Consider the following 25,232-nt stretch of genomic DNA (forward strand, 5'->3'; position numbering starts at 1 on the left):
TCCAGATTTTTTTATGGTTAATTTCTAGTGTCATAATAGGAAGTGTCATAGTTTCATACTATGATTTTAATTGAAGTTGTTGACTCACTTTGTGGCCTAATATGTGATCTGTATTGGAGAATGTTCCACGTTCAGTTGAAAAGAATGTGTTTTGCTATTTTAGGATGGGATGTTCTGAATAGACCTGTTAGAGCCATCTGGTCCATTGTGTCATTCAGAGCCACTGTTTCCTTGTTGATTTTCTATTTTAATGATCTATCCATTGATGTGTGGGGTGTTCTCTATTATTATTGTATTATTATCAGTTACTTCCTTTATGTTTGCTGTTGCTGCTTTATATATTTGGGTACTTCCCAATTTGCAATATGATCATTATGTTTGTCTAATCTCTACACCCAACGTGGCGCTCCAGCTCACAACCCTGAAATCGAGTCATCATGCCCTTCCTACTGAGCCAGCCAGGTGCCCCCAGTTGTTAGGTCTTCTTGTTGGATCGTTCCTTTGATTATATAGTATCCTTTGTCTCTCGTTACTGTCTTTTAATCTCTCTCTGATGTAAGTATTGCTGTCTCAGCTTTCCTCTACTGCCCTTTGCCTGTAAATGGTTTCCTTCACTTGCCGCTTGCATGCGTCTTTAGGTCTGAAATGAGTCTCCTGTAGGCGGTGTATAGATGGGTCTTTTCATCCGTTCCATCACCTTATGTCTTTTGATTGGTGCATTTACTCCATGTACATTCAGAGTAATTATCGATCTGTCCTGATTGCTACTTTGTTACTTGTTTTATGGTTGTTTTTTGTCATTCTCTGTTGCTTCTCATTTTCTCTCATGGTTTGCTGGCTTTCTTTAGCAATATAGTTGGGTTCCTGTCGTCTTCTTTTTTGCGTATTACTGGTTTTTGATTTGTGGTTCCGTTAGATTATACACAGCCTCTTTTGCATATAGTAGTCTATGTTAAGTTGCCAATAGCTTAAGTCTTAACTCATTCTTCTCTCCTTGCCCACAGTGTTTTGGGTATTCATTGTCAAACACTGCAGCCTTATTTTGTGGATTCCTTGACTGACTTTATAGATACTTGAGTTCCAACTGAAAAATACACCAGGAGCCTTATGGAGTTTCCCTTGTATGTAAATGTTTTCTTTTGCTGCTTTTTAAATTCTGTCAGTGCTTTTGCCATCTTAATTACTGTGCATCTTCGTATGGAATTCCTTGGGTATTGTTGAGGACTTTTTGGTGGCTCCTGGATCGGAAATTTGTTTCCTTTCTTAGATTTGGAGAATTTTCAGCAATTTCTGTAAATAAATTTCCTGTCCCCTTTTCTCTCTTCTGAGATCCATGTAATGCAATTGTTATTAGGCTTAATGGTGTCACCTAGTTTTTCCTTAGTCTATTCTCATTATTTATTTATTTATTATTTATTTATTCCTTCCTTCCTATTCGGCTTGATTGCTTTCCATTGCTCTGTCCTCTAGGCCACTGATCTGTTCTGCTTCCTCTAAGTCTACTATTTATTCCATTATATTTTTAGTTTCAACTACTGAGTTTATCTCTGATTGGTTTTCATGGTTTTCTTTGTTGAGCAACTCACCAATGTCCTCAAAGTCTTTTCTCAAGTCCAGAATCCTTGACTATTGCTTTAAACCCTCCATCAGGTGTATTACTCAGTTCTGGTTTTTTTTAGATCTCTTGCTGTGATTTGTCCTGGTCTTTCATTTGGGACTTGGTCCTCTGACTTTTCATTTTATCTAACGCTGCATCTGTTTCTGTGTGTTAGGAGAGTCAACTACGTCTCCTGATTTTGCAAGTAATAGCCTTATGAAGAAGAGGTCCTGTGGTGGTGCCCTACTGCTCAATATCCTCGGCTCACCAAAACCTGGCTCTTCGGGGCTATCGCCTGTGTGTGTTGCGTGTACCCCGGTTTGTGGCGGAGTCACGTTTGCCTTCAGTCCAGTCATCTGCAGTAGCTTTCGTTGCCACTTGTGGACAGGGTTTCATTCCTGTGGCATGAGTGGGCCAGTCTGGGGCCTCCTTGGGCTTGAGTTGAGTCAGACGAGGTGTTCGCCAGAGATGCAGTGGTATGGAACTGCCTTAAGCTTTCCCTGTGTTGTCCTTTGAGAAGCTTTCATTGGTGTGTGGGGCCCACAGTCAGACCTGATGTCTGCCCCGAGTCCATTGCTGGGGCCACACAGTGGGCCGTGGTGTGTGTTATCCTCCCTTCTCAGGGCAGGAGTCTGTGGAGTGGTGCTGGGCCACTGCCAGGCAGCGGCAATGCTTTGGATGGGCCCTGGCCACCCACCCGAAGGGCAGGTCTGTAGCAAATAGTAGGGTTGGGGCGTGCAGTGCCATCCCTTTCCCAGCTGTCCACTGATGACCCCACAGTGGTTTATAAAATGTTATCAGCTGAGCCATAACGGAAGCTTGCTGAATACAGTATAGTCCTGAGAAAGCCACGTGTGTACATTGTTAACGGTACATTTAAATTTTTTTAGTGAAGTCTAAACTGATGGATTTGCTTTATTGAAATTGATTTGTTGATCAAAACAACCTTTAAAAATAAGTTACTACTTCAGTGGTGTTTATTGCAGAATTCTAGACTTTATTGACTATCACCTTTGTAACTTCAGACCTGGAATAGAATTAAAAGCATGAGCATTCAGTGAGCAAGGAAAAGGTGAGTGTTTCTGCCATTGTTCTTTGTATTTAACATGTTCAGAATCCTTGTTTAAAAAAAAAATAATGTTGAACATTTTCATAATGGAGAAAGACTCTGGGTTGATACAGCAATAAACATTGCATAAACTTTTAAAATATCTATTCTATAATTAAACTTTAAGGCAACATGGAAAATTTAGTAATGACAGTTTTAAGAATCACGAACCTATGGGTTTAATGTCTCTTAAGTTATATGTGTAAGTCCAGAAAATAATGAAGTAGATCTAGTTTAGTAACTGGACAATTAGTGATATTAAGATTTGTTTTACTGGAGAATTACTGAGGTTCATATAGAAACAAATTAAGGGATGGTGCAACTGTTAACCATATTGACACAAAAAAACCATTGGGCAGCTTTGAGAGCTTAGGAAATAATGGTGGGGAGTCTGAACTGAAACCCTGACTGCAGGATGTGCAGGTCCCGCAGACCAGTGCAATACTCAGAAATGCTTAAATGGCTTCCACGTAGTTGGCTGGCAGCATGCCGGTCCTGCCCGTCCTCTGCACAGTGCCATACATCCAACCCTCGTCGATCGCTTGGACGTTTACAATAGCGTCTCCGTCTCTGAAGGACACCTCATCTGCATCAGCAGCCATATAGTCGTACATGGCACGGAAGATCTTCTATTTGTGAAGATGGAAAAAGGTAAAAAAAAAATATATATATATATACACACACACACACACACACACGATTAGATTTGCAACAATCAACCCGAACACCTAATTTTAAGGTCTATCTAAGTTACACAAAGAGAATGTACAACCACCACCAGGAAAGTAAAAAGACTACCCACGACTACTCACAAAACAGGATCAAGTATTTGCTGATCATACATCCAGTAAGGGATTACATCCAGAAGATAAAAACTCCTACAATTCAAAACTGAAAAAAGGCGGGAGGGAGGCGAAGGATCTGAATTCTCCAAAGGAGATGTACGAATAGCCCATGTTTTCAGTCAGCAGGGAAAACCCCAAGGAACTATGACTTCAAACATGCTAGAACGGTAGGAGTCAGCGAGGACCCAGAGCCGATACTAGGGAGGGTGTGGAGAAATTTGAAAAGCTGCTGATGGGAAAGTAAGATGGTGCAGCCACTTGGCAAAGAGTTTTTGCAAGCTCCTCCCTTGTTCGATGCAGAGTTACGGTACTGCGGCCCTACCTACATCCCCAGGGGCGCGAGAACGTATGTCCACATGGTACTTCGTGCGTCCACACTCCCGGTATCCTTCACGGCAGTCAAAAAATGGCAAAGAGCCAAATGCCTATCAATTGATGAAGGAAGGCAGGGTGGTATTTCCACACGATGGAACAGTCGGTACTAAGGAGTTTTTACTGCCGTGATAGAAGCAGGCGAACCTCGGCATTGAGGACAGGAGGCCCGTCCCCGAAGACCACATACTGTGTGACTGAATTTATGTCAAGTACGTTGCACAGGCAAATGCAGACAAAGAGCATTAGTGGATCCCTCAGGATGGGATGGGGGGACCATTGATGGGTACAAGGGGTTTTTTAGGGTGATGAAATGTTATAAAATTAGATGATGGTAGCAGTTGAATAACCAAATGAAATAAAAATCAGTGGACCCATACGCTTCAAATGAACTTAATGGTATGTTAATATGTTCATAAAACTATGAAAAAAGAATGGAATGTGCTAATTTTGTATGTGGCCTTTTCTTCCCTTTTGAAAAAGTCAATTTTGTGTTTTGAAGAATAAAAATTTGAAAGACCAAAGCAATACTGCACGTATTCTTTCACTGGGAATTTGGAAGCACGCTGGTTGTAAAAGTTCCTAAAAGCTGTCCTCCACATTAAACAAGAAAACCCCAAGGAGAGGAGAAGGGAAAGTGGGCACTTTACTAATCACTAAGCATGGAGTTCCCGTTAAGACGAATGGGCCCTGGAGATCTCTGGCGATCTGTACACAAGCCTGAATGTATCGAACACTTAAAAATGTGGTAAAAAGGTAGAGCTCAAGTGGTTTTACATGTAATTCGGTTTCCGATGTAATTCGGCTCTTGTAACACTACTTGTAGATAAAAATAACAAAAATTGAAAGTGCCCAAATTTCCTTCATGGGAGCCACACTGGTTAGTAATTGGAGATGTCACCCACGTAGTTTTTCCTGGCATTCTGAAACGATCAAAGACAGGTTTCCCCTTCCCCCCTGCATTCCTGAACAGTTACTGAGATTCATACTCTGACTTGTTCTTTCCATTTAATATAACACTTCAGGGTCCTTCCATATAAATACAGATCTGTCTGTGTTTTTTCTGTCTTACATTTTTTACTGCTGCAGAGAATTCTGTATTGTAAGATCACAAATTAACCATTTCTATACTTCTGGACATTTAATTGTTACTATTTTACACTAATCCTCTAATGTTTGTCTTTAGGCAAGTATTTCAGGGAAAGAGCTTTTTGTTATTTTATTTATTTATCCATGAGACAGAGAGAGGCAGAGACATAGGCAGAGGGAGAAGCAGGTTCCCTGCGGGGAGCCCAGGACCCCGGGAGTCATGCCCTGGGCCGACGACAGACGCTCAACCCCTGAGCCACCCGGGTGTCCCAGGAAAAGACCTTTTAAAGGTGAAAGTAGTAGGTCAAATGGTATGTTCATTTTAATAATAAAAAAAAACCCACTACCATGAGAGGATTCTAACACTATACTTTGCTTTAATTTGCATATTCCTAGTTAGCAGTCATGGTGGACACTTTTGTTGGATGTTTCTATTTCTTTTGCTGTAAGTTGTCTATTCGTTTGCTTCCATATCTTATTTTGACCAGAAGGAATAATTTGCCAATGAATTTTTGGGTGTTATGCCTTTTAGATAGGGCTTTTTGTTATATATGCAGATATTTTCTCCCAGTTTGATATATTTCATTTTATTATAAAAACGTTTAGGGCCGCCCAGGTGGCTCAGTGGTTTAGCACCACCTTCAGCCCAGGGCGTGACCCCAGAGTCCCGGGATCGAGACCCAGGTCCGGCTCCCTGCATGGAGCCTGCTTCTCCCTCTGCCTGGGTCTTTGCCCCTCTCTCTCTCTCTCTCTCTCTCTGTGTGTCTGTCATAAATAAATAAAATCTTAAAAAAAAAAAAAAGTTTAAAATCTTCTGGTCCAGAGGCCTGGGATTAAGTCCCTCCACACTGCTCCTGCTTGCTCGCGTTTTTCTCTCAAAATCTCTAAAAAAAATTTCATGGTCAGATATGTGGTCTTTTCTTTCACATCCTTAGGTTCTGGAACTTGCTGAGGAGGGCCTTGGTTGTCCCGATATTATAAAAGTGGCCTCTAATTTTCAGTAGTATTTTACAATTTTACTGTTTCCCCCTGCTGATTTGTAAGCTATTCTCATATCTAGTCCCATGCTAAACCCATATTTAATGATAGCAGCTTTACAGTATGTTTTGCTCCTATTTGGTTAATAGTTGTCTATTGGAGGGCAGCCGAGGGGCTCATGTGGTTAAGTGGCTGCCTTCGGCTCGGGTTATGTTCCAAGCCGGGGCCTGGGACTGGATCCCACATCGGGCTCCCTGCTCGGTGGGGAGTCGGCTGCTCCCTCCGCCTGCTGCTCCCCCTGCTTATGCACTCTGTCAAATAAACACAATGTTAACTTTAATACACAGAATGCTAGGATTTTGGAGTTGCCTTGAGTTCATGGGTTTATTTCACGAGAAATGACTACAAGGTTCTGTTCCCGGATATAATGAGTCTTAATACTTACTTAGATCTTTGTCCTTTTGTAAAGACAGTTTTCTACATACAAATATTTTTGTTCATAGAAATACTTTTAGTTCAACCCTAAAGAATTAAGTTTCTGTGATATGGATGAATCCAGGGTTTTAAACGGAGTTTTTAAAGTAGTTTGGTGAACTGTAAACATGACTGACTTATTTATATGTATTGTTTTATATTTATTTACATTTATATCCCTTATATTTAGGGAGATCTAAGATGACATGTTTTATGCGTGACACATGCGTAATCCTCTTGAACTCCTCTTGAACGAGGATTCCAAGCAGCAGATACTTGAAGGTAGTGGGTAGGACCAGTGAGCCCCAAGGGATCATTAGTTTAAATAATTTGAGCTTGGGAATGAAGCGTTTCTCATACACCTGGTAATAGGTGCATTAAAAGAGCGTTGAGGGGCCCCCAGGAGGCTCAGAGGCTGTCTGCCTGCGGCCCAGGGCGTGACCCCAGGGTCCCGGGATCAAGTCCCCGGTCCGGACCCTGCAGGGAGCCTGCTTCTCCCTCTGCCTGGGTCTCTGCCTCTCTCTGTGTGTCTCTCAGTAATAAATAAATCTTAATTTTAAAAAACGTGCCGCCTACAGCAGGCGGGGCGGGGGCTGCACTTACGCCAGCAGTGGAGGGGTGCGACGGGATGGAGGAGAGCGTGGTCTGCTGCGTGGCCGCGGACGAGGACCGCTGCGGGGGCAGCTCCGTGGTCCTGGCGTGCTTGTAGGCTGTTGGGGTGGGGGGAGGGTTGGCGCGGGGCGGGCCTGTACCTGCTGGCCGCGAAGGGCAGGGCCTGCACCTGCTGTCCGTGGAGGGGGGTGGCCTGCACCTGCAGCCCACGGGGGGGGGGGCCTGCACCTACTGCCCGTGAGTGGGGCCTATACCTGCTGCCCGCGGGGGGGGGGGGGGGTTGCACCTGCTGCCCGCGAGGGAGGCCTGCACCTGCGGCCCGTGGGGGGGGCCTGCACCTGCTGCCCGCGAGGGAGGCCTGCACCTGCGGCCCGTGGGGGGGCACACCTGCTGGGGGGGCCTGTACCTGCTGCCCGCGGGGGGGGGCACACCTGCTGGGGGGGGCCTGCACCTGCTGCCCGCGCAGGGGGGTGACTGCACCTGCTGGCCGCGGAGGGGGGGGGCCTGCACCTGCTGCCCACGGGGGGGGGGGGGGGGGGCTGCACCTGCTGCCCGGAGTGGGGCCTGCACTTGCTGCCCGTGGGGGGGGGCACACCTGCTGGGGTGCCTGCACCTGCTGCCCGCGGGGGGGGGGGCACACCTGCTGGGGGGGCCTGCACCTGCTGCCCGTGCGGGGGGGGGGGGTGGGACTGCACCTGCTGGCCACGGAGGGGGGGGCCTGCACCTGCTGCCCACGGGGGGGGGGTGCACCTGCTGCCCGGAGTGGGGCCTGCACCTGCTGCCCGTGGGGGGGGCACACCTGCTGGGGGGGCCTGCACCTGCTGCCCAAGCCCCCCCCCCCAGCCTGAAGCCCCGTGAGGCCCACTGCCCAGCCTCTACCGGCCGCTGCAGCCTGAGCCCCGAGGGCGGGCGGCCCCCGCGGTACCTGAGGCGGTGAAGACGATGCCGTCACTGTAGGCGGACAGGCGCTGGTCGGCGGGCTCCGAGGGCTCCGACTTGTCCTCGCCGCTCAGCGCGCTGGCCGAGCCCGCCCGGGAGTGCTCGCGGCTCCGGCGCTGCGCCTGGGCTGTTGGGGCGGGCGGGGGGTTAGGACACAGCAGCGGGGGGGGGGGGGGGCGCGCTGGGGGGGGACGCCTTAGGACGCGGTGGAGGGTTTAAGACGTGGATGGAGAGAAAGGGGGGAGGAGGGGGGGGAAGGCCGCTGGGGGGGAGAGGGGGAGACCGCAGGGGGGGACCCGGAGTAAAGGGGGGGGCCGTGCGGGGGGAGTGGGGGTGCAGGGGTCAGGCTGCGGTCATGTGGGGGTAGTGGAGGATCAGGTATGAGGCTGTACCAGTGGGAGTAGCAGGGCAGGGGTGAGGCCAAGGCTGCTGGGGTGGGGGGAGAGTGGGAGAGGAGAGGGGGGGAGAGTGGGAGAGGAGAGGGGGGGAGAGTGGGAGAGGAGAGGGGGGGGAGAGTGGGAGAGGAGAGGGGGGGAGAGGAGAGGAGAGGGGGGGAGAGGGGAGCAGAGGGGGAGGAGAGGGGAGCAGAGGGGGAGGAGAGGGGAGCAGAGGGACGGGAGAGGGAGGGGAGAGGGGAGCAGAGGGAGGGGAGGAGAGGGGAGGAGAGGGGAGGAGAGAGGGGAGGGAGAGGGGAGAGAGGGGAGGGAGACGGGGGTGGAGGGAGAGGGGGGAGGGGGGGAGGGGGATGGGACAGTAGGGGTGAAGACGGGGAAGACAGTGGTGGGGGGAAGACGGGGGAAGACTGGGGGAAGACGGCGGGGGGTGGGGGGGGGTGGGTGTGTGGCCGCGGCAGGCCCTGCGGGTACCCGGGTCCGGGGCACGTGGATTCCTGCAGACGCCGCGGCGGCCCCGGAGGGTCCTGGAGGTGCCTGGCAGCAGGGCGGGCGCCCCCCCCATCCCCGCTCCCGCCTCCCCGAGCGCCCGCGGCCACAGGCTGTTGCCCTGGGGGGGCCGCCAGGCGTCAGCACATCCCTCCCCGGCTGGCGGCCGGGCTCCCTGGTCCCGCCGGGCTCCCTGGTCCCTCCGGCCTCCCTGGTCCCGCCGGGCTCCCCGGGGACGGAGGGCCTCGCACGGGGCGGCACCGACGGGGCCCCACACTCCGGCGGCCCCTCCGCGGCCTCGGCGCCCAGCACGGAGGGGTCCGGCCCCGAGGGTCCCCGCCAAGCCCCTACCGTTGAGCAGGTGCAAGCTCCGCGACTGGATGTTGTCCTCCGCGGGGTCGTAGTCGAACACGGAGCCCGGGTTGGTGCGCCACACGCGGAGGCCTGCGCGGGACAGGCGCCCAGGTCGGACCCCGGCGGGGGGGTGCGGGGGGCTGCGGGGGGGGTGGCGGCGCTGGGAGCAGGGGGGGGGGGGGGCAGCCGGGGCGGGACACCTGGTCCTCGCGTGGCGGGCGGAGGCGTGCGCGGTGGTGCCGGGAGCCCCAGGCCGAGGCCGTCGTGCGGAGCCCCCCCCGCCCCCCCCGCGGCCCCCACCTGTGACGGGCTCCTGGGCCTGGCCGCCGCGGCCCGGCTCCATCTCCACCACCCTCCTCCGGATGCCGCGGTAGGTGATGTCGCTGACGTCCTGCGTGTTCTTCTTCACCCGCTCGGTGATGGGGTCCGTGACCACGGGCGTGAAGCAGCCCTTGTGTTTCTCGAAGTCCTCGTGGTACTTTACCTGCGGGGCCGCGGTTCGTGGGCGCCCGTGCGTGGGCCCGGGGCTCCCCGTTCCCCACCCCGCCCCCCGCACTCACCGTGGACACGTTGCGCTGGGTCTCGCGCACGCGCCGCATCTCCGGGGTGTCCAGCACGTGCGCGGCCCTGCCCTGGATGTGCCTGCGGAAGCCGTCGGCGTACAGCACCTGCGGGGGGCGGGGGGGCGTCAGCAGGTGCGGGCCCCGACATGGAGCCCCGACGACGCCCAGCCCGGGCCGCACGTGTCTCAGGGCCCCGGCTTAGGGGTCAACAGGCCGCGGCTGTGACCCGGGCCGCCCCCCCCCCCCCAGCGGGGCCCCAGGACATCGGCAGGTGTTACAGGCCGCGACACGGGCCGCCCCCCAACCCCGCAGGCCGCGGGACATCAGCAAGTGTTACGGGCCGTGACCCGGGCCACCCCCCTCCCCCTCGGGGCCGCGGGACGCCCGCAGGTGTTCGTCCTTGGTACGGCCACGGGCACCTAAAGGCCGGTTGCGTTAATCGCAGCGTCCACCTGCAGGCGAGCAAGCGGCGCAGGTGTTAAGGGGCCGGGCCGCGACCCCCGGGGCCCCTGCCCGCCGGGGCGAGGGCGAGGGCGAGGGCGCGTCCACGCGGGGCGGACATGCTCGAGGGAGGCGGCGGCCGCCCAGTACCGAGCTCAGGTTCTCCTGGTTGCGCTTGGCTCGCTCCATCTCTGGGGTGACGGCCGTCGGCGTGCCCTTCCTCACGCTCTCCCGGTAGCACACCTGGGGGCCGAGGGCGCCGGCGTCAGCGAGCGGCGGGGGAGGGGGGCCACGGGGTCACACCGGGTGAGGGGCGCAGGGGGGGTCACACCGGGTGAGGGGCGCAGGGGGGGTCACACCGGGTGAGGGGGCGCAGGGGGGGGTCACACCGGGTGAGGGGGCGCAGGGGGGTCACACCGGGTGGGGGGCGCAGGGGGGGTCACACCGGGTGAGGGGGCGCAGGGGGGTCACACCGGGTGAGGGGGCGCAGGGGGGGTCACACCGGGTGAGGGGCGCAGGGGGGGTCACACCGGGGGCCACACGGGGGGGGGGTCACAGCGGGAGGAAAGCCGTCCGCACGTTGCACGTTCCGTGTAAAGCCCAGGAGGAGGAATTAATCGGTGGGAGCTGCTGGGGTCGCTGGTTGGTTTTAGGGGCAGAGAGGGGCTCCCGAGGTCAGTTTCGGGGCGAGTGCGAGGGGTTAGTGCCGCAGCCAGTCTGCAGGCGCCCCACGCCGCGGCGCCCCGGCCGCCCAGGTACCGAGCTAAAGTTCTCCTGGTTGCGTTTGACTCGCTCCATCTCGGGAGTAAAGGGGGTCGGGGTCGCCTTCCCCACCTGCTCTCGGTACGACACCTGCGGGGGCCACGTGCCGGCTGAGACGGGGGCTCGGGCGGGGGCCGCGCGTACTGGGGGGCGGGGGCGGGGGGCGGGGGCGAGAGGGCGGGGGCCCCGCGACAGCCGGCCCGTGTCTGGCGGGGGGGGCCGGGGCCGGGGCCGCACGCGCCCGCTCCCCCCACGATACCGAGCTGATGTTCTCCTGGTTGCGTTTGACTCTCTGCATCTCCGGCGTGACGGGGGTCGGGGTCGCCTTCCCCACCTGCTCCCGGTACAGAACCTACGCGGCGGCACCGAGGAGCCGGAAAGAAGACGACATTAGCGCCCGCAAGACGAACGGGACGGATCAGCTGTGCCGGGGCTCCGGGGCTCGGCCTGTGGCCGCGGGGCTGGGGGCGGCTCCTGCAGGGCGTGGGGGGCGGGGGCGGGCTGGGGTGGCCGCAGGGCGCGGGGGGGGGGGGGACGGCGGATCCGGGGTGCGGGCTGGGGTCAAGGCCACCCCCGCGCTCCGGGCAGCAGGCGGCCGAGCCAGGCCCCGAGCCAGGCCCCGAGGTGCAGGGGCCGCCCCCCAGGGGAGCGGCGGGCCAGGCCGGGGCGCGGCCCCTGGACCCTCTAGAGCGTCCCGGGGCGGTTCTCGGCGCCACACGGGCAGGAGCGTGGATGCTGCACCTCAGGGCCTGCCCCGGCGCCCTTCACGGGGGCACCGCGCTTCCCGAAGGGGTCCCTGAGCGGCAAGGCCCCCGCCCCCAGCGGGACCCGGCAGCGGGGCGTGGCACGTGCTCCGGGAGTCCGAGGCCGTGCTCTCCCGGGAGGCTGGGGGGGGGGGGGGGCGTCTCCTTCCAGGACCCCAACCCCCTGGTCAGCAAGAAACCAGGATACACCGAGCGCAGGCTTGTGGCAAACAGCTCACCAGTTAGCAGTTAGACACCATGATAAACACAACAAAAAACTAAAATTGGTAAAGCAAAAACCGTTTGAGAGTGACGCTTCCTTCTTAATTGGTAATTTTCTGAAACAACTGGTGGATCTTAGTTTTTCCATTTCCAAGAGCACAGTACCTCTAAACAATCACCCGGGACTCAAGATTGTTAGAACTCAATTTTCTTGTTATCCAAGCAAACTAAAAGGCAAGTGGTTTTTTTAAAAAAATATTTTTAAACACCAGATGGAATAGAAATGTCATTATCCTTGGAGGATCAGGGGTTATTTTTTCCCAAGGTCTCTTTGTCTAAATCTGACAGGTTAAATTAGAACCTAACGTCACAGGTGCAAAAACAAAACAAGATCACAAGTCACTTCCAGAGAGCGCTCTCCTATCGACCAGGCCCCTCCCCCAATTTCATGAGTATGTAAAACAAAGAGACCTTGAGGATGGTAGAGAGTGAGTTTGGGGAGAGCTGAGCGAAATTGGAAAAATCTGTTACTTCCTGATATTAGAACTGGATTAAAGCAATCTTGTTATTACAGAGTTAAAGCTAAGAGTAGCCTTCTAGGACAGAAGGATACATGGGATAAACAAAATTCACAAAATTTAAGTTGTTTTTTTTTTAAAGTAGGATTAATAAGTATTATTTCAAGTCATTAAAGTAGTAGTTGTTTCTTGTCTTGCCAAAGTACCGAGCTAATATTTTCTTGATTGTGTTTGACTCTCTCCATCTCTGGAGTGACAGGTAAAGGGGTTCCCTTGCCCATGTTTTCTTTGTACAACACCTGTGTGATGAGAAAGCATCCAGAAAAAAGAAAAATAAGTAACATTTCATTGGTTGCAAGATTTTAAGTGTGAGTTCAACCTCCTTGTTACCAAAGGACACAGTCGAGTCCAGGGGGCCAGGAGTTACAGGTCGACCAGCCGCCCCAACCGACTACTGGCAGCAGAGCTCCGGGGAAGGAAGGACCTCGGCTGCTGGGGGAAGGCTGTCCGTCATTCATGTCATTTTGTCCTTCCTGTGAGCACGTGCCTCCCACCAATGACAGGGGGGTTTGAGATTGTTAGAACTCGGTTTTGTTGTTATCCAAGCAAACTAAGAGACAAGCGGTTTAAAAAAAATATTTAAAAATACGAGATGGGATAACAGAATTAAATGTTATGAATGTTTTAGAAAGTCGAATCCATAGTAGTAACATAAAAATATAAAAAGTATGTCCTTTTGCTAAGTGAGGTATATTAGAAACAAAGGCAGGGGAGTGGGTTTTAAGGAGGAATACGTGTCAAGTGTTATCTAATTATGAGGTTAAGTGGCAGCTGCTTTTCCCTTTCTTTCCAAAATACCGAGCTAAGGTTTTCTTGATTGTGTTTGACTCTCTGCATCTCAGGAGTGATGGAGACTGGAATCCCTGTCCCCAGGTTCTCCTTGTAAAGCACCTGTATGGTAAGAGAGCATCCAGAACAAAAAGAAGGATCAACCACTTTCCCCCTTTTGTGGAGAAGTGGGGGGGGAGGAAGGGCAAAGAGGAAAGAGAGGAGGTTAGAGGAAGGGAGATACCAGAAGCTTCTAGATCCAACCTGTAGGAGCCTAAAGACATTAGGTAAGGGAATGCAGGAAAGAGCAAGCAAAAACTGAGACAGGAAAGGAAAGTTTTGTTACTTTTGTTGTTTGGATTAATCTCTGCAGAGTGTGCGGTGAAAGGGAACCGACGATTAGTGCCCCCAGCCGGTTTGTTAAGAGGAAGAGAAGAAGTAAAAAGAGTAAGAGACAAAAGGAGAACCAACGAAGTTATTTTTGATTTGGAAATGTTATTAATAAACCACATAAGGAGATCTGATTTTTTTTTAAAAAAAACATAGTATTAAGATACATGTGCACAAACCTTCTTTTGTTGACTTTCAAAAGAAGTCCAGGTATTTAATTTTTAGTTTGGGTGAACATACTGGGAAGAATTATTTTTAAAGCATATGGAGAGCAATGACAAGATGCTACAAAAAAAGAAACTTCAAAATATCTGTGTAGATACCAGTAGGGACAGAGAGGGTTAGAACAGGAAGTGGGGCCAACAGTCCAATCTTTGCTAAATACATTTTTGGAAGCTTTATGTTCAGATCAAATTTGCCAAAGCAGGATAAATGTGGGTCCTTAGACACTGAGAAGGTTATGGTTTTAAAGGTTGGGATATAATACTGAACTTATTTTTTTATAAGTCAAATAATGGTATTAATGTTTAACCAAAGTGGGGCAATGGATTCAGGGGAGATGGCAGCGTTAGGTCATGAACAAGACATGTCAGAGTTTTTACTGGGATAAGCTGATTAGATTTAAAATATAGCCATTAATTTTTGGTTTAAAAATAGTTAAAGGGATTTTTTTTTTCTTTTAAATACCGAACTAAAGTTTTCTTGATTGTGTTTGACTCGCTCCATCTCTGGAGTGATGGGAATTGGAATCCCCTTCCCGAGGTTTTCTTTGTACAACACCTGTACAACACAAGAAAGCATCCAGAAAAAAAAAACAAGAGCAGTCAAGACAGCCCTTTCATCTGTCCTGGAGGGACCCTAGGATGAGACCACAGACGTCAAACAGGAAAGACTCTCCAAACACAGATCAGGATGAGAATGTGCTCTGGATTTCCTTAGCTAAAGTGCGTGTATTTGATATTTACTGCAATATTAACTCATAGTACACTGAAGGTTTCGTTCCTGTGATGAGAATTAAGGGAAAAAAAACTACAAATAATTTCATAAGAGCACTAACGTGCTTATTGTACAACAGAAAAATTAGTTTTTAATTAGATTGCCAAATACTAACGTTCCCTCCGTAGAACATCTGTTTTACAGAGTAGCAGATATTTAAAACTCCAGGCCAAATCTATGTAGTATAGCAAAATTGGCCTTTATTGAGTAAATTTAAATTGTGGAGGTGGTCAAGTCTCAAAATTAATATTGTAATACAGAGTGCTATTCATTTCCCACGGAATCTTAGGAGCTCTATGCACCATCAGGACAATTTTTGCCTAAATGCAACTTGTGCAACAATGAATACAAATGGTTACTTAGGAAAAAAAAATTATCTGGGATCATTAAGATCTCAAATATAAACAATATACTTATATTATAGAAAAAATTAAAATATAATTTTGAAAATTAATGCAAACCTTAATTCTTCCAAAAGAAGAAATCATCATCATCATCATCCCACAGGGAAAACAGTGAACATTCCAGAAGTAATATTAATTTACATGGATAATTTAACACAATTGAAAGGTTGTTAGTGAATTAAAAACAAAACCAAAAGAGAGTGGGACCAAAGAAAGTTACTAATCTATTTATGTAGGAGAATAAAACTTTCTGAAAATATTTAAACTGACAGTTAAAAGACACTTTGGATCAAACCTGCCCCCCTCCCCCCAAAAAAAACCGTCCAGCTAAATTTTCCTATTGACATTTGATTTTCTATTTCAGGCCTAAGTGACTCTTAAGTTCCTTATACGGAAGTTTCACAGACTATTACAGAATTTTTCAACAATATTACTAAAATAAAAAGTAACATTAAATATAAATGTATGATCTGATTTGTGTCTTTAAAAGAGTAAATCAGAAGGTCTGGATTTCTATTCATGGAATGGCTCGTTTAGCCAAGTATCAGGATAGGGCTGCTTTGGGTTCCAACCCTGAACCACTTTCTCTTTCCGGCCTGTGTTTACCCAGATGGGATCCGGGTTAAGGCAAGCGCATTCCCAGTCACGAGCCACTACTACCTGTGGCCTCAAGGACTCTAGTCTTCGTGCAAAGCTAACCCAGAGGCATCTTAAATAAAGAGAGTCCTGAGAAATTAAGAGCTACGGTGTTTGTTTTTTTTTTTTTTTTGGATATCCATGAACTTCAAAAGTCCCAGCAGCAACATAAAAGTTGAAAAGAGAAGGAAAGGAACGAATTAAAAGTTTTAAGGGACGATTATGAAAGGTACAGAACGTTAGAATCAAATGGTAAGTAAAAGATGTGGAAAACATGATTCAGTTGATGAAATTCTAAAAATGTTAAACGGATTATTTTAAAGGGGCTAACAGAAGTTTGTTTTATAGAAAATTATTATTTTTTTAAATATGGAATTAAAGGAACTTTCTCCCGAATACCGAGCTAAAGTTTTCTTGATTGCGTTTGACTCGCTCCATCTCAGGAGTGACAGGAATGGGGGTCCCCTTGCTCAAGTTCTCTTTGTACAAAATCTGTGTGCACAAAACCAACAACCGCATCAGCCTGGACCTATCTTTCAGGTAACTTCATCTTCACAACAGTCCCTGAAAGTATTTTTGTCTTCATAACGACACAAAATGGGCCTCGGCAACTTTAAGAAACAGGACCGACCACTTTGGACACTGAGTCACACACAGTACGAGGTCTGTCCCTGGGTGGCATTGCCACAGACTCAGCCTCCAGGCTGCCGGGAGGAGCCACTTAGGTCTCCTCCCAAAGACAGAAGGATCGGGCCTTATCAAGCAGTGGTCAAGTTAACTGAAATTAATATCCATGATGAGTTGCTGGCAACCCCAAAATAGGGAACCAGAGAGAAAGAGAGAGAAGTTTGGGGTAATAAAATGCTAATAGATATTAAAAGCTAAATATTAGCTCTCGTTAATCCTTAAACTATTCCAAAGAGAAGCTCATTTATATCTTACATGGTATACAATACACTGCTCCTATCATCTCTGGAATGAAAATATTTAAGAATCACATTCTTTTTACAAAAAGCTACAAACACCAAAAATCCATCCAACAGAGCCAGAATACGCACAAATAAAATTCTAATCAACACTGATCTTTTGAAGGGATGTTAGAGTTTTACACTTTTGACTTGTTCCACACCAGTTAGAAACACCTGTTGTTATTAAAGGCGGGCTTAAGGGTGGGGGAAAAAAAAAAAAAAACCAAACACTGAATATTATGGGTTTTTAAGGAAAGTGATCCATAGTTATGTTTTAGGGAAAACAGTTAAGGTTTCACACCAGAACGCAACTAAATACTAAATTAGAGTTGAAAACTGGGGTAATATTTGGATCATTATTTTCATTATGTGAATTTAGTAATTTTACAGGAAGAAAAATCATATGTTTATAACGTGTTAAAAATATTATTTTAAATAAGAAGGGATTTTATTTTTTGCCCCCTAAGAAATACCGAGCTAAAGTTCTCTTGATTGCGTTTGACTCTCTCCATCTCTGGAGTGATAGGTGTTGGGGTTCCTTTCCCCAAATTTTCTTTGTACAAAACCTGTGAGATACAAGAAAGTACCCAGAAAACATTCAAAACAGGCACAAAGATGAAGGGAGGGAGAAAACTGAGGCAGGGAGTTTGTGTGAGGAGGGAGTCTTTCCGTGAGTAATATTTAGTACGGATAACGCTTTTACTTTTCCTTCACAACCATGCTAATTCTGGGGATTAAAAAAAAATCACAACACAAAGCACTGAGTTACAGGAAACGAGGATACTGATGAAGAGCCTTGAGTTAACTGTACTCACGGTGTTTCAGATCTAAGTATCCACACTTGTCAGCTGCTAAGTGTTAAAGTACCATCAGAAAAAGTAAGTCACTTTGGGTGAGTCCAGGTGGTTTTGGTCAGATAACAACACACACCCTCGCACACACACAGACACAGAACTGTTAAGTTGTTACTTTTTAAAAACAGATAGCGGGTTATTCTGGTAGATGTTTAAGGGGGGAAATAGAGATTCTTAGTTGATATACGTGTAAATACCGAGCTAAAGTTCTCTTGATTGCGTTTGACTCTCTCAATCTCTGGAGTGACGGGGGTTGGGATGCCCGTTCCCAAGTTTTCTTTGTACATAACCTGTAGAAGATAATTAGAATAGCCGAAAAGGTGAGATGGCCGCGAATCCCTTGGATCACAGCTACATGTGTGGGCTACGTGGTGGAAACTCACAGAACAATCTAGCTTTCAACGAGGACGCTCGGGATACGGAAAAGAAGCTCCACCAACATTTATGTTCCTGCTCCAACAGTAATCTCACTGCCTTGAACACTTGCTACTAATTTGTGCGTTTTCTGTTGCCAACACCTAATACATTCCTAAAATGCACTTAAAACGTGGTGATAAATTCAATGAGAAAAATCTAACCATTTCATACCGTTTAGTATTAGTAGGTCCACAGTAGATTTGTACTTAATTTAAATGGATTACTTGGTTTCAAATTTTCTGATCACGTGATGATCTATTCTTTCCAGGGTTGAGAATTTTGGTGGTTTTGTATTTTCTACTGAAAATTCCCTAGGTGGCCCCTAGTCTGTAGGTACTCTTAATAGGAGGAGACTTAAAAGTACATTTTTCAGAAGGAGTAGCTTTCCTTGAAATTTCTACTGATGGTTGTTGGATCACAGAAACTAGTGCTTTTCAAACTGAGGAAGTCCCTATTGTTTTTAGGCATCCTATCAAAGGTCTTTTAATGAAAAGAGTAAGGAACTTCTTGAACCTCCGGGCCTCCTTCTTCTCCTTCCCTCTTAATGTTAAGAACTGTCGCCTAAGGGAATGAATGAATTCTTTCTAAATAAACGGGTCCAGTGGCGCCCTTGAGCATGGGGTGGGGAGAAACACAGATGGGGGTGGGCGGCGGGGGGGCTTGTCATAGATTCATTCCTAGAATCACTGGCATGCTCGTGGTAATAACTTTGTTCTGCTGGGAAACTTCTAGGGATCTTTAACAATCTACCATTTTAGTTCGAACTTGTGTTTCTTTACCCCACAAGGCAGCCGAACTGCTCGTGGATAAACAGAACAAAACATAAGGAAGACAGGGAGTTGCAATCAGTGACTAAAGGGGTTTTCTTGGATTCGTGGACACAAAGCTCTAGATGAGATTTGTGCTGCCGGGAAGCCAGAGTACAAGCAAGAAGAGTGAAACAGGAATGAGACCTAAGTAATACGAACAACCTGCAAGAGAAATAGCAAGTGTCTCCTAACGGCAACAAGACGAGAGTTCAGTCCTCCCGTGACAGCAGAATCTCGGAGGCCAAGGTCCTCACTTTTTATTGGTCATAAACTATTTCCCAAACTCCAAAAAGTCTCTTGCTAGTAGCCAGCCGTTGCTTAGAGCGTGCTTGGGATTGCTTAGAACCGATGGGAAAGCTGAGTGCAAGTGTGAGAGTATGAGCGCGTGTGTGGGCGCACACTCGCAGTGCTGGGGGTGGGGAGCAGAGGCCGGGCTAGCCCGCTAGAGGTCAGGTGTGAGGGACCCCCCATCCCTCACCTCCCCACACCCCCGCGCTGCACAGGTGCCCGCAAGTCCTCAGAACACACTTAATACACAGTACGGCACTGCGTAGACGGAGGACCCCCCTTAAACATACACTGCACCTGCAAGACAGAGCCAACAGGGCAAGAGATCTTGGACGGGAGAGGAGAAGTGCAGAGACTTCTCACGCCTACCTAGAGCTTTTCTGGACAAGGGAGGAGGTCCTGAGATACACACACATGCAAATACACACATGAGAGTAACACAAAATACTATATATATTATTACAATACATAATATAGAATTTTATACAATTATCTAATGTATCATAGAATACACATACTATAATAATATAATACTTTGTGTTATTTCTATGGTTATATATATATATTTTTAAGATTTTATTTATTTATTCCTAAGACACAGAGAGAGGCAGAGACAGAGACAGAGGGAGAAGCAGGCTCCATGCAGGGATGGAGGCGGGATTCGATCCCGGGATCACGATCTGAGCCAAAGGCAGACGCTCAACCACTGAGCCACCTCGGCGCCCCCATGTTTATATCTTTTAACTCACTGGAGATCATTCTGGAAACCTTATTACCACTTCCTGTTGGCACTACATTACTCAACCCTATTACTGTTGGCACTTTTCAGTCTAGAAACTGCAGGTGTGAGGACTAATCAAGAAGCCAAGTCTCTCCTGCTCCTCAGTGGTGTGAAGGCAGGTTTCTCATCTAGGATGGAGGGAGGTTCACCCCATCCCCAGGGCACGGGCGAGGGGAGGACTCAGAGCTGGGTGGCAAGTGCGCGGGGGCAGGCTGCACAGGTGCCCTTACCGAGCTAATGTGCTTCTGTGTCTCCTTGACGCGTTTTACTTCCGGCAGGTCAGGGATCGGGATTCCTTGCCCGATGGCTTCCTTGTACTTCACCTGCGGATATAAAAATGCGAACACGTGCATATGTTTGGTTAGAAGCTCTGCAGGTTTTCAAGTCACAATTTAAGCAGTAGAGACTCTGCACTCAGTGTGAACGGGGCCACGGTCCGACTCTGGGTCAGAACAGTGCCGTGGGCAAGGACACCTGGCGTCTCTCCTGGGTGTGAGGGTGGGGCCGAGGGGAGTCCACGCTCACACCGGAACCCCCATCCTTCCCGTGCACGCTGGTGATCTTATACCCAGCGGTTCAGTTGGCTCCGACAGATACGGCCACGTGCACACACGCCGGAAGGCTGAACTGTATTTTCTAACAAGTGACAAGGCATCTCTCCTGACCAAACTCCAGTCAGGGTCCTTTGGATCTTCTCCCCAACTGGGCCCCTGGTCTACTTCTGGGTCTAACTTGGTACCCATGGTTTCAGAAAGCATCCTGCTAATAAGTCAGCTTAGCCAGAGCCCCCTACCCTTGGGACCCCCTTCATCCTTGATACGGGACCAAATTCCGTATCCCACCCGCCCCCCCCCCAGGCCCTGCCGGGGCACCCTGGCCTGCCACCAGCAAGAACCACATCCGGTAGCCTCAGCCCAAACCCCCCTTACCCTTACATTTTTCTCTAATTTTCTGTTCTCCCCCCTTCCTCCTCATCTCCTCCACCCCATCCCTGGTTATAAATCCTTACTCTTCCTGGCAGTGTTTGGAATTGAGCCCAGGCCTATACTGCGACCTCTCTCCCCTACTGCACAAATCTATTTTCACCGCTTTACCCACCACCCAGCTCTGGTTTGCTCCAACACTGACCTCTCCACTTCCCACAGGTAGCCCCCCTTCCTCACCACCAGTACCAGCTACTTCTGCGACAAAGGTTTTGAGCAGCTCGGCCCTCAAAGTACATGATCAGGGGGAGGCAGAGACACAGCAGTGAGTCCGTGGGGGTGGGGAGGGGTATTTACCGAGCTAATGTGGTCTTGCGTTTGCTTCACTCTCATCATCTCAGGGGTCTTTCCGATCGCAGTGCCCGGCGAGACATCTTCTTTATATAAAACCTGGGCATTCAGAATCAGGACAACGTTATAGAGAAAAGAAAGCCCAGCAATTCCCGGAGGAAGACTAGGAAACATGGCTTCTGTGAACACAAAAGGCACTAGAGAATGTTCTTGGCCACGTGCTGGAGTATCTGATGCCTTCCACGTCAGCATTGGTAACTCCAGCCATATGTACAACACGGGTAACTTTCCAGATCTTGAGATTTAAGATTACTGTACTGTATTAATGCAGGGTGACAAAAACCAGAAAAATGTTGATTTTAAAAGACCCCTCCCGTAGGCAACACAAAATCCATTAAAGAAATGTGAAGTCAGTTATTCTGGGGAAGGGTAGTGAAAGAAATCACAATGTCAAAAAGAAATCCATCTTCGTAGAACAAGACAACACACGTTACTGCTCTGGGATTAAAAAAATTAAAAAGGAAGAAAAGTTACTTTGTTAGCAGATTTAAGTTGTTATTTCAAATGGTCTCTGCACTGATGGTTTTCGAGCAAAGTATGGAAATTGTAACAACTGCTAGTATTAACTGCTGAGGTTAGATGTTAATGGTCTGAATCAACGGGAGGCTAGCATATTTTTAAAGAGGAGAATAGAATTATTAGGTTAGCATTAAATGGAAGATAAATAGTAAATATACCGAGCTGAAATTCTTTTGATTTTCTTTAACACGCAGTATTTCTGGCGTGTCTTGAACAACTGTAATTTTTCCTTTACTGTTTTTAAGGTCACACTGGTATTGGAGCTATGAAGAAAGAGTAAACATCTTGTTAAGATTTCAACATTTTAAAATATATTTTAAGTTGTCTCTATTGTGTAAGGGAATTTAAAATCCAAATTAAAACAAAACCCAAATATCTATGCCACAATAATCACTGTCTGAGAGCCAAAAGGGATTTCTTTAATAAGAATTCTATAAAAAAAATTTTTTTGGTCCCTAAAAAATGGTAAAGTGTCAAGTTATATATATATATATATTTTAAAAATGCATCCCTTCTTGAATTCATTTTGAAAAAGACAGATGTCACCACTAGTGGGAGGTGGAGACAGTTCACGTGCAGTGACATGAAGCCACTAACCAAGCAGCAGTGGGTCTTTCACGCTATGATTTGGGATTGAACCAGAAGGTGATCCTGGAGAAGAACGTTTCCTGGGCCACGGGTGGGGGCTGTGCAGGCTGCTCCACAGCCCTTGCAGGCGGAGGCCCAGGTGTGGAGCCCAGGGGCACCCACCGTGCCCACCGCGCCCCGGGTATCAGTGCGCCGTGTCTTAGGTTCAATGAAAACTTACAAGGCTGAAGTTCTTTTGGTTCTCCCGGACTCTCTGCATCTCTGGGGTATCCAAAACAGTCTCATAATAGGACATGCATTTCTCTGCATCTTCTTTGTACTTTTTCTGAGAACAGATTCCAAGAAATAGGGACGGTGAATACCACAGGAACACGGGCCAAGGGGACCTAAAACTGCCCTTCCTGGTTAGCTGGAGGTAAGTCCTCTGTCATGTGTGCTAGGGAGCTCTAAAGCAGAGCCCTCTCTTGGTCAGTGAGTGCCATGCCTTCTCCCCCCCCCCCCCCCCCCCCCCCCGAAAACTGAGCATGGACATTTATTTTATTTTAATTAACTATAAAAGGTCTTATTTATTTATTCATGAGAGACACACAGAGAGAGGCAGAGACACAGATGGAGGGAGAAGCAGGCTCCCTGCAGGAGCCCGACGTGGGACTCGATCCCAGGACCTGGAGTCACACCCTGAGCCTCAGGCAGACGCTCCAGTGCTGAGCCCCCCCCTCCCCCCGCCCCCTGCCCCCACCGGGCATCCCTGAGCCACAGGGCCTTTAATGAAACCCACTATCGTGGCAAAGACAGCAGCAGAAGACCCTTGCTGGCTGGCCCACAGCAGGAAGGTGACAGACTAGCAGGCTCCTGACAGCGGGGAGCCTCCTGTGAGCTGGACACCGGGTCCTTAGTCAGGGGCCAGACTCCCACGGCAGGTGGAGCAGAGCAGGAGGTTAAGAGGCTCCAACAGGCCTCTCTAACGCTGGCCTTAGCAGGTGACGGGAAGGTTCTCCCTGAGCTGCCAACAGCTGTGCTCGGGGATGCTGGCCTCAGGACCCAAGCGGCAGGAGGACCAGCAGGCGCGGGCAGCTGTGGCCCCACAGCACTGGGGTCTCCACGACACAGGTCCGGGGCCCCTGCGACAACTCACCCGCGGCCATGGCCTAGGCTGGCCGTCATCCGGCCGACGGGCTGCAGAGGCCCCAGGCATCTGCCCCACGAAGCCTGTGGGCCCCACGTGGCCACAGGAGCCCTGAGCACACGGGAGGGCTGCACCCGCTGGAGCGTCTCGCCCCCTGCCCCCCAAGCTGCGGCCTCCATCACCTTGGTTCTGCCGCAGCCCAGGTGTCCATGGCCAGGTTTGGGGCCTGCAGGCACGAGACACAGCCTGGTGCCTGGGGGCCACGTGCCAGCGCTGACCCCACTCTCCTCCACTAGGCTGGGAGGCTGAGCACTGACTCTGCCCTGGAGCCGATGGCCCTTCGCCGCTGTCCCTTCACTGGTCTCCCAGCTTTATGTGGCTCCGGGGTCTCCCTCCTTTCCAGGAAGTTTGGGCGGGGAGGGCTGAGGAACCCAGCTACTGTTGCCAGGGGATAAAACCACTCTCTAGGTCCCCTTCACCTAAACTAAAATCACGAATTACATTTACGGCTGAGAGATTCAGTCTACTCAGAGATAACAAAGAACCAATAAGAGATTTCAGCTTAGACTTTGAACGGGAAGCCAGTTAAAACAAAAATTTCTGGAAGGAAAGAAGAGTTCACCACTTTCCTTATTCAGGAAAAAAAAATCCCCTGAATGACTCCTCTTAGTTATGCAAACGTAAGGCAAACAGTTCTCACGGCCCGGGAGGGGGGGGTTAGACCTCCTTTTCTTTTCCTTTTATTTTCTAAGGTTAAGCAAAAGCTGCCTGTCCTGGTTTGCTGAGCTAGTGCTAGACCCTAGGAGGGTGCTGAGTTGGTACTTGGAACCTGGGGGTGTTCTGAGTCCTGGGCCCCTGGCATTAGAAAATACTCAGTATATTACCCTGAATTCGTAGGCCCATTCACACTGCTTGCATTAACCCCCAGGACGAGACTTGGAGGTTATAAAATACCTACTTTTCACTGAAAACCGAGCAGCAGTTTTGTAGAAAGCACCAGCACCCCTACGTCACTCAAAGGGAACCACTCATCTAAATTGGGAAGGAAGACAGCTGCCTGGCCATATCCTAGGACTTGAGGAACTAGGCCGAGGAAAGCTCCAAGAGAACCGAGTAAGGCCTGCACTCTGCGGTTTTCCTTAAGGACTGGCTCCAAAGGCTCAGGGCCATGTGGCTGGCAAGCCTCGCTCAGCCTCAAGAATGCTGGCCTCCCTCAATGAACACCACCTGGTAGTTTGGGTCCCAGATAATTTTGGTAATAAAATGCTTCCCCGTCCCCCCAAAAAGGTTCATTTTTCCCTTTGAATATATCTGTTTCTTAAATAAACCATTCTCCAGTGATAACTATTTTTCCCATGTCTAGTTTTATGATATAAAATTACATGTTGTTAATGAAGGATTTAAACCCATGATTCCCCTGATCCAACTGGCCATTGACAGATCGCCTGTGAAGATTTACCACACACACACACACACACACACACCCACCCCAACCAACAAATCAACAAACAAAAACAGATGTCCAGGGCCTACATCAGGCTCATTAGCTTCAAAATTCCAAGGTGGGGCCAGGAAAATGACATTCCCAGGGGTTTATAAAGCACAGCCTGGTCGTGTCACTATAGCTTTGTAGCTCACGACTCAGAAGACAAGCAAAAATTCTAATCTGAAGCTACTTAAATTGCACACCCCTGATATCACCAAGTATCAAAACAAACAAGAGTAGATCCTGCTGTATAAAGAACATCGTACCTTCCCTCATTGCTCAGTTATCCCTCATGGAGGAACCAGGGTTA

General features: G+C 49.5%; 1 protein-coding gene across 1 annotated transcript in view; it reads right to left on the bottom strand.

Annotated features, from left to right (window-relative positions):
• Positions 1–2,568: 2,568 nt before the first annotated feature.
• NEB (nebulin) overlaps positions 2,569–25,232 on the bottom strand; it is a 200,311-nt gene continuing 177,647 nt past the window's right edge. Inside the window, 19 exon segments of the mRNA XM_038565199.1 lie at positions 2,569–3,334; positions 7,067–7,173; positions 8,001–8,141; positions 9,247–9,339; positions 9,550–9,733; positions 9,810–9,917; positions 10,404–10,496; positions 11,013–11,105; positions 11,275–11,367; positions 12,705–12,797; positions 13,357–13,449; positions 14,404–14,496; positions 16,152–16,244; positions 17,194–17,286; positions 17,772–17,864; positions 20,100–20,192; positions 21,150–21,242; positions 21,881–21,985; positions 22,531–22,635. Of these exon segments, the coding sequence (XP_038421127.1) occupies positions 3,161–3,334; positions 7,067–7,173; positions 8,001–8,141; positions 9,247–9,339; positions 9,550–9,733; positions 9,810–9,917; positions 10,404–10,496; positions 11,013–11,105; positions 11,275–11,367; positions 12,705–12,797; positions 13,357–13,449; positions 14,404–14,496; positions 16,152–16,244; positions 17,194–17,286; positions 17,772–17,864; positions 20,100–20,192; positions 21,150–21,242; positions 21,881–21,985; positions 22,531–22,635 (2,040 nt within the window). The 3' untranslated portion in view covers positions 2,569–3,160.

This window comes from Canis lupus, chromosome 19, assembly GCF_011100685.1.
Source record: "Canis lupus familiaris isolate Mischka breed German Shepherd chromosome 19, alternate assembly UU_Cfam_GSD_1.0, whole genome shotgun sequence".
In the NCBI taxonomy this organism is placed as follows: domain Eukaryota; kingdom Metazoa; phylum Chordata; class Mammalia; order Carnivora; family Canidae; genus Canis; species Canis lupus.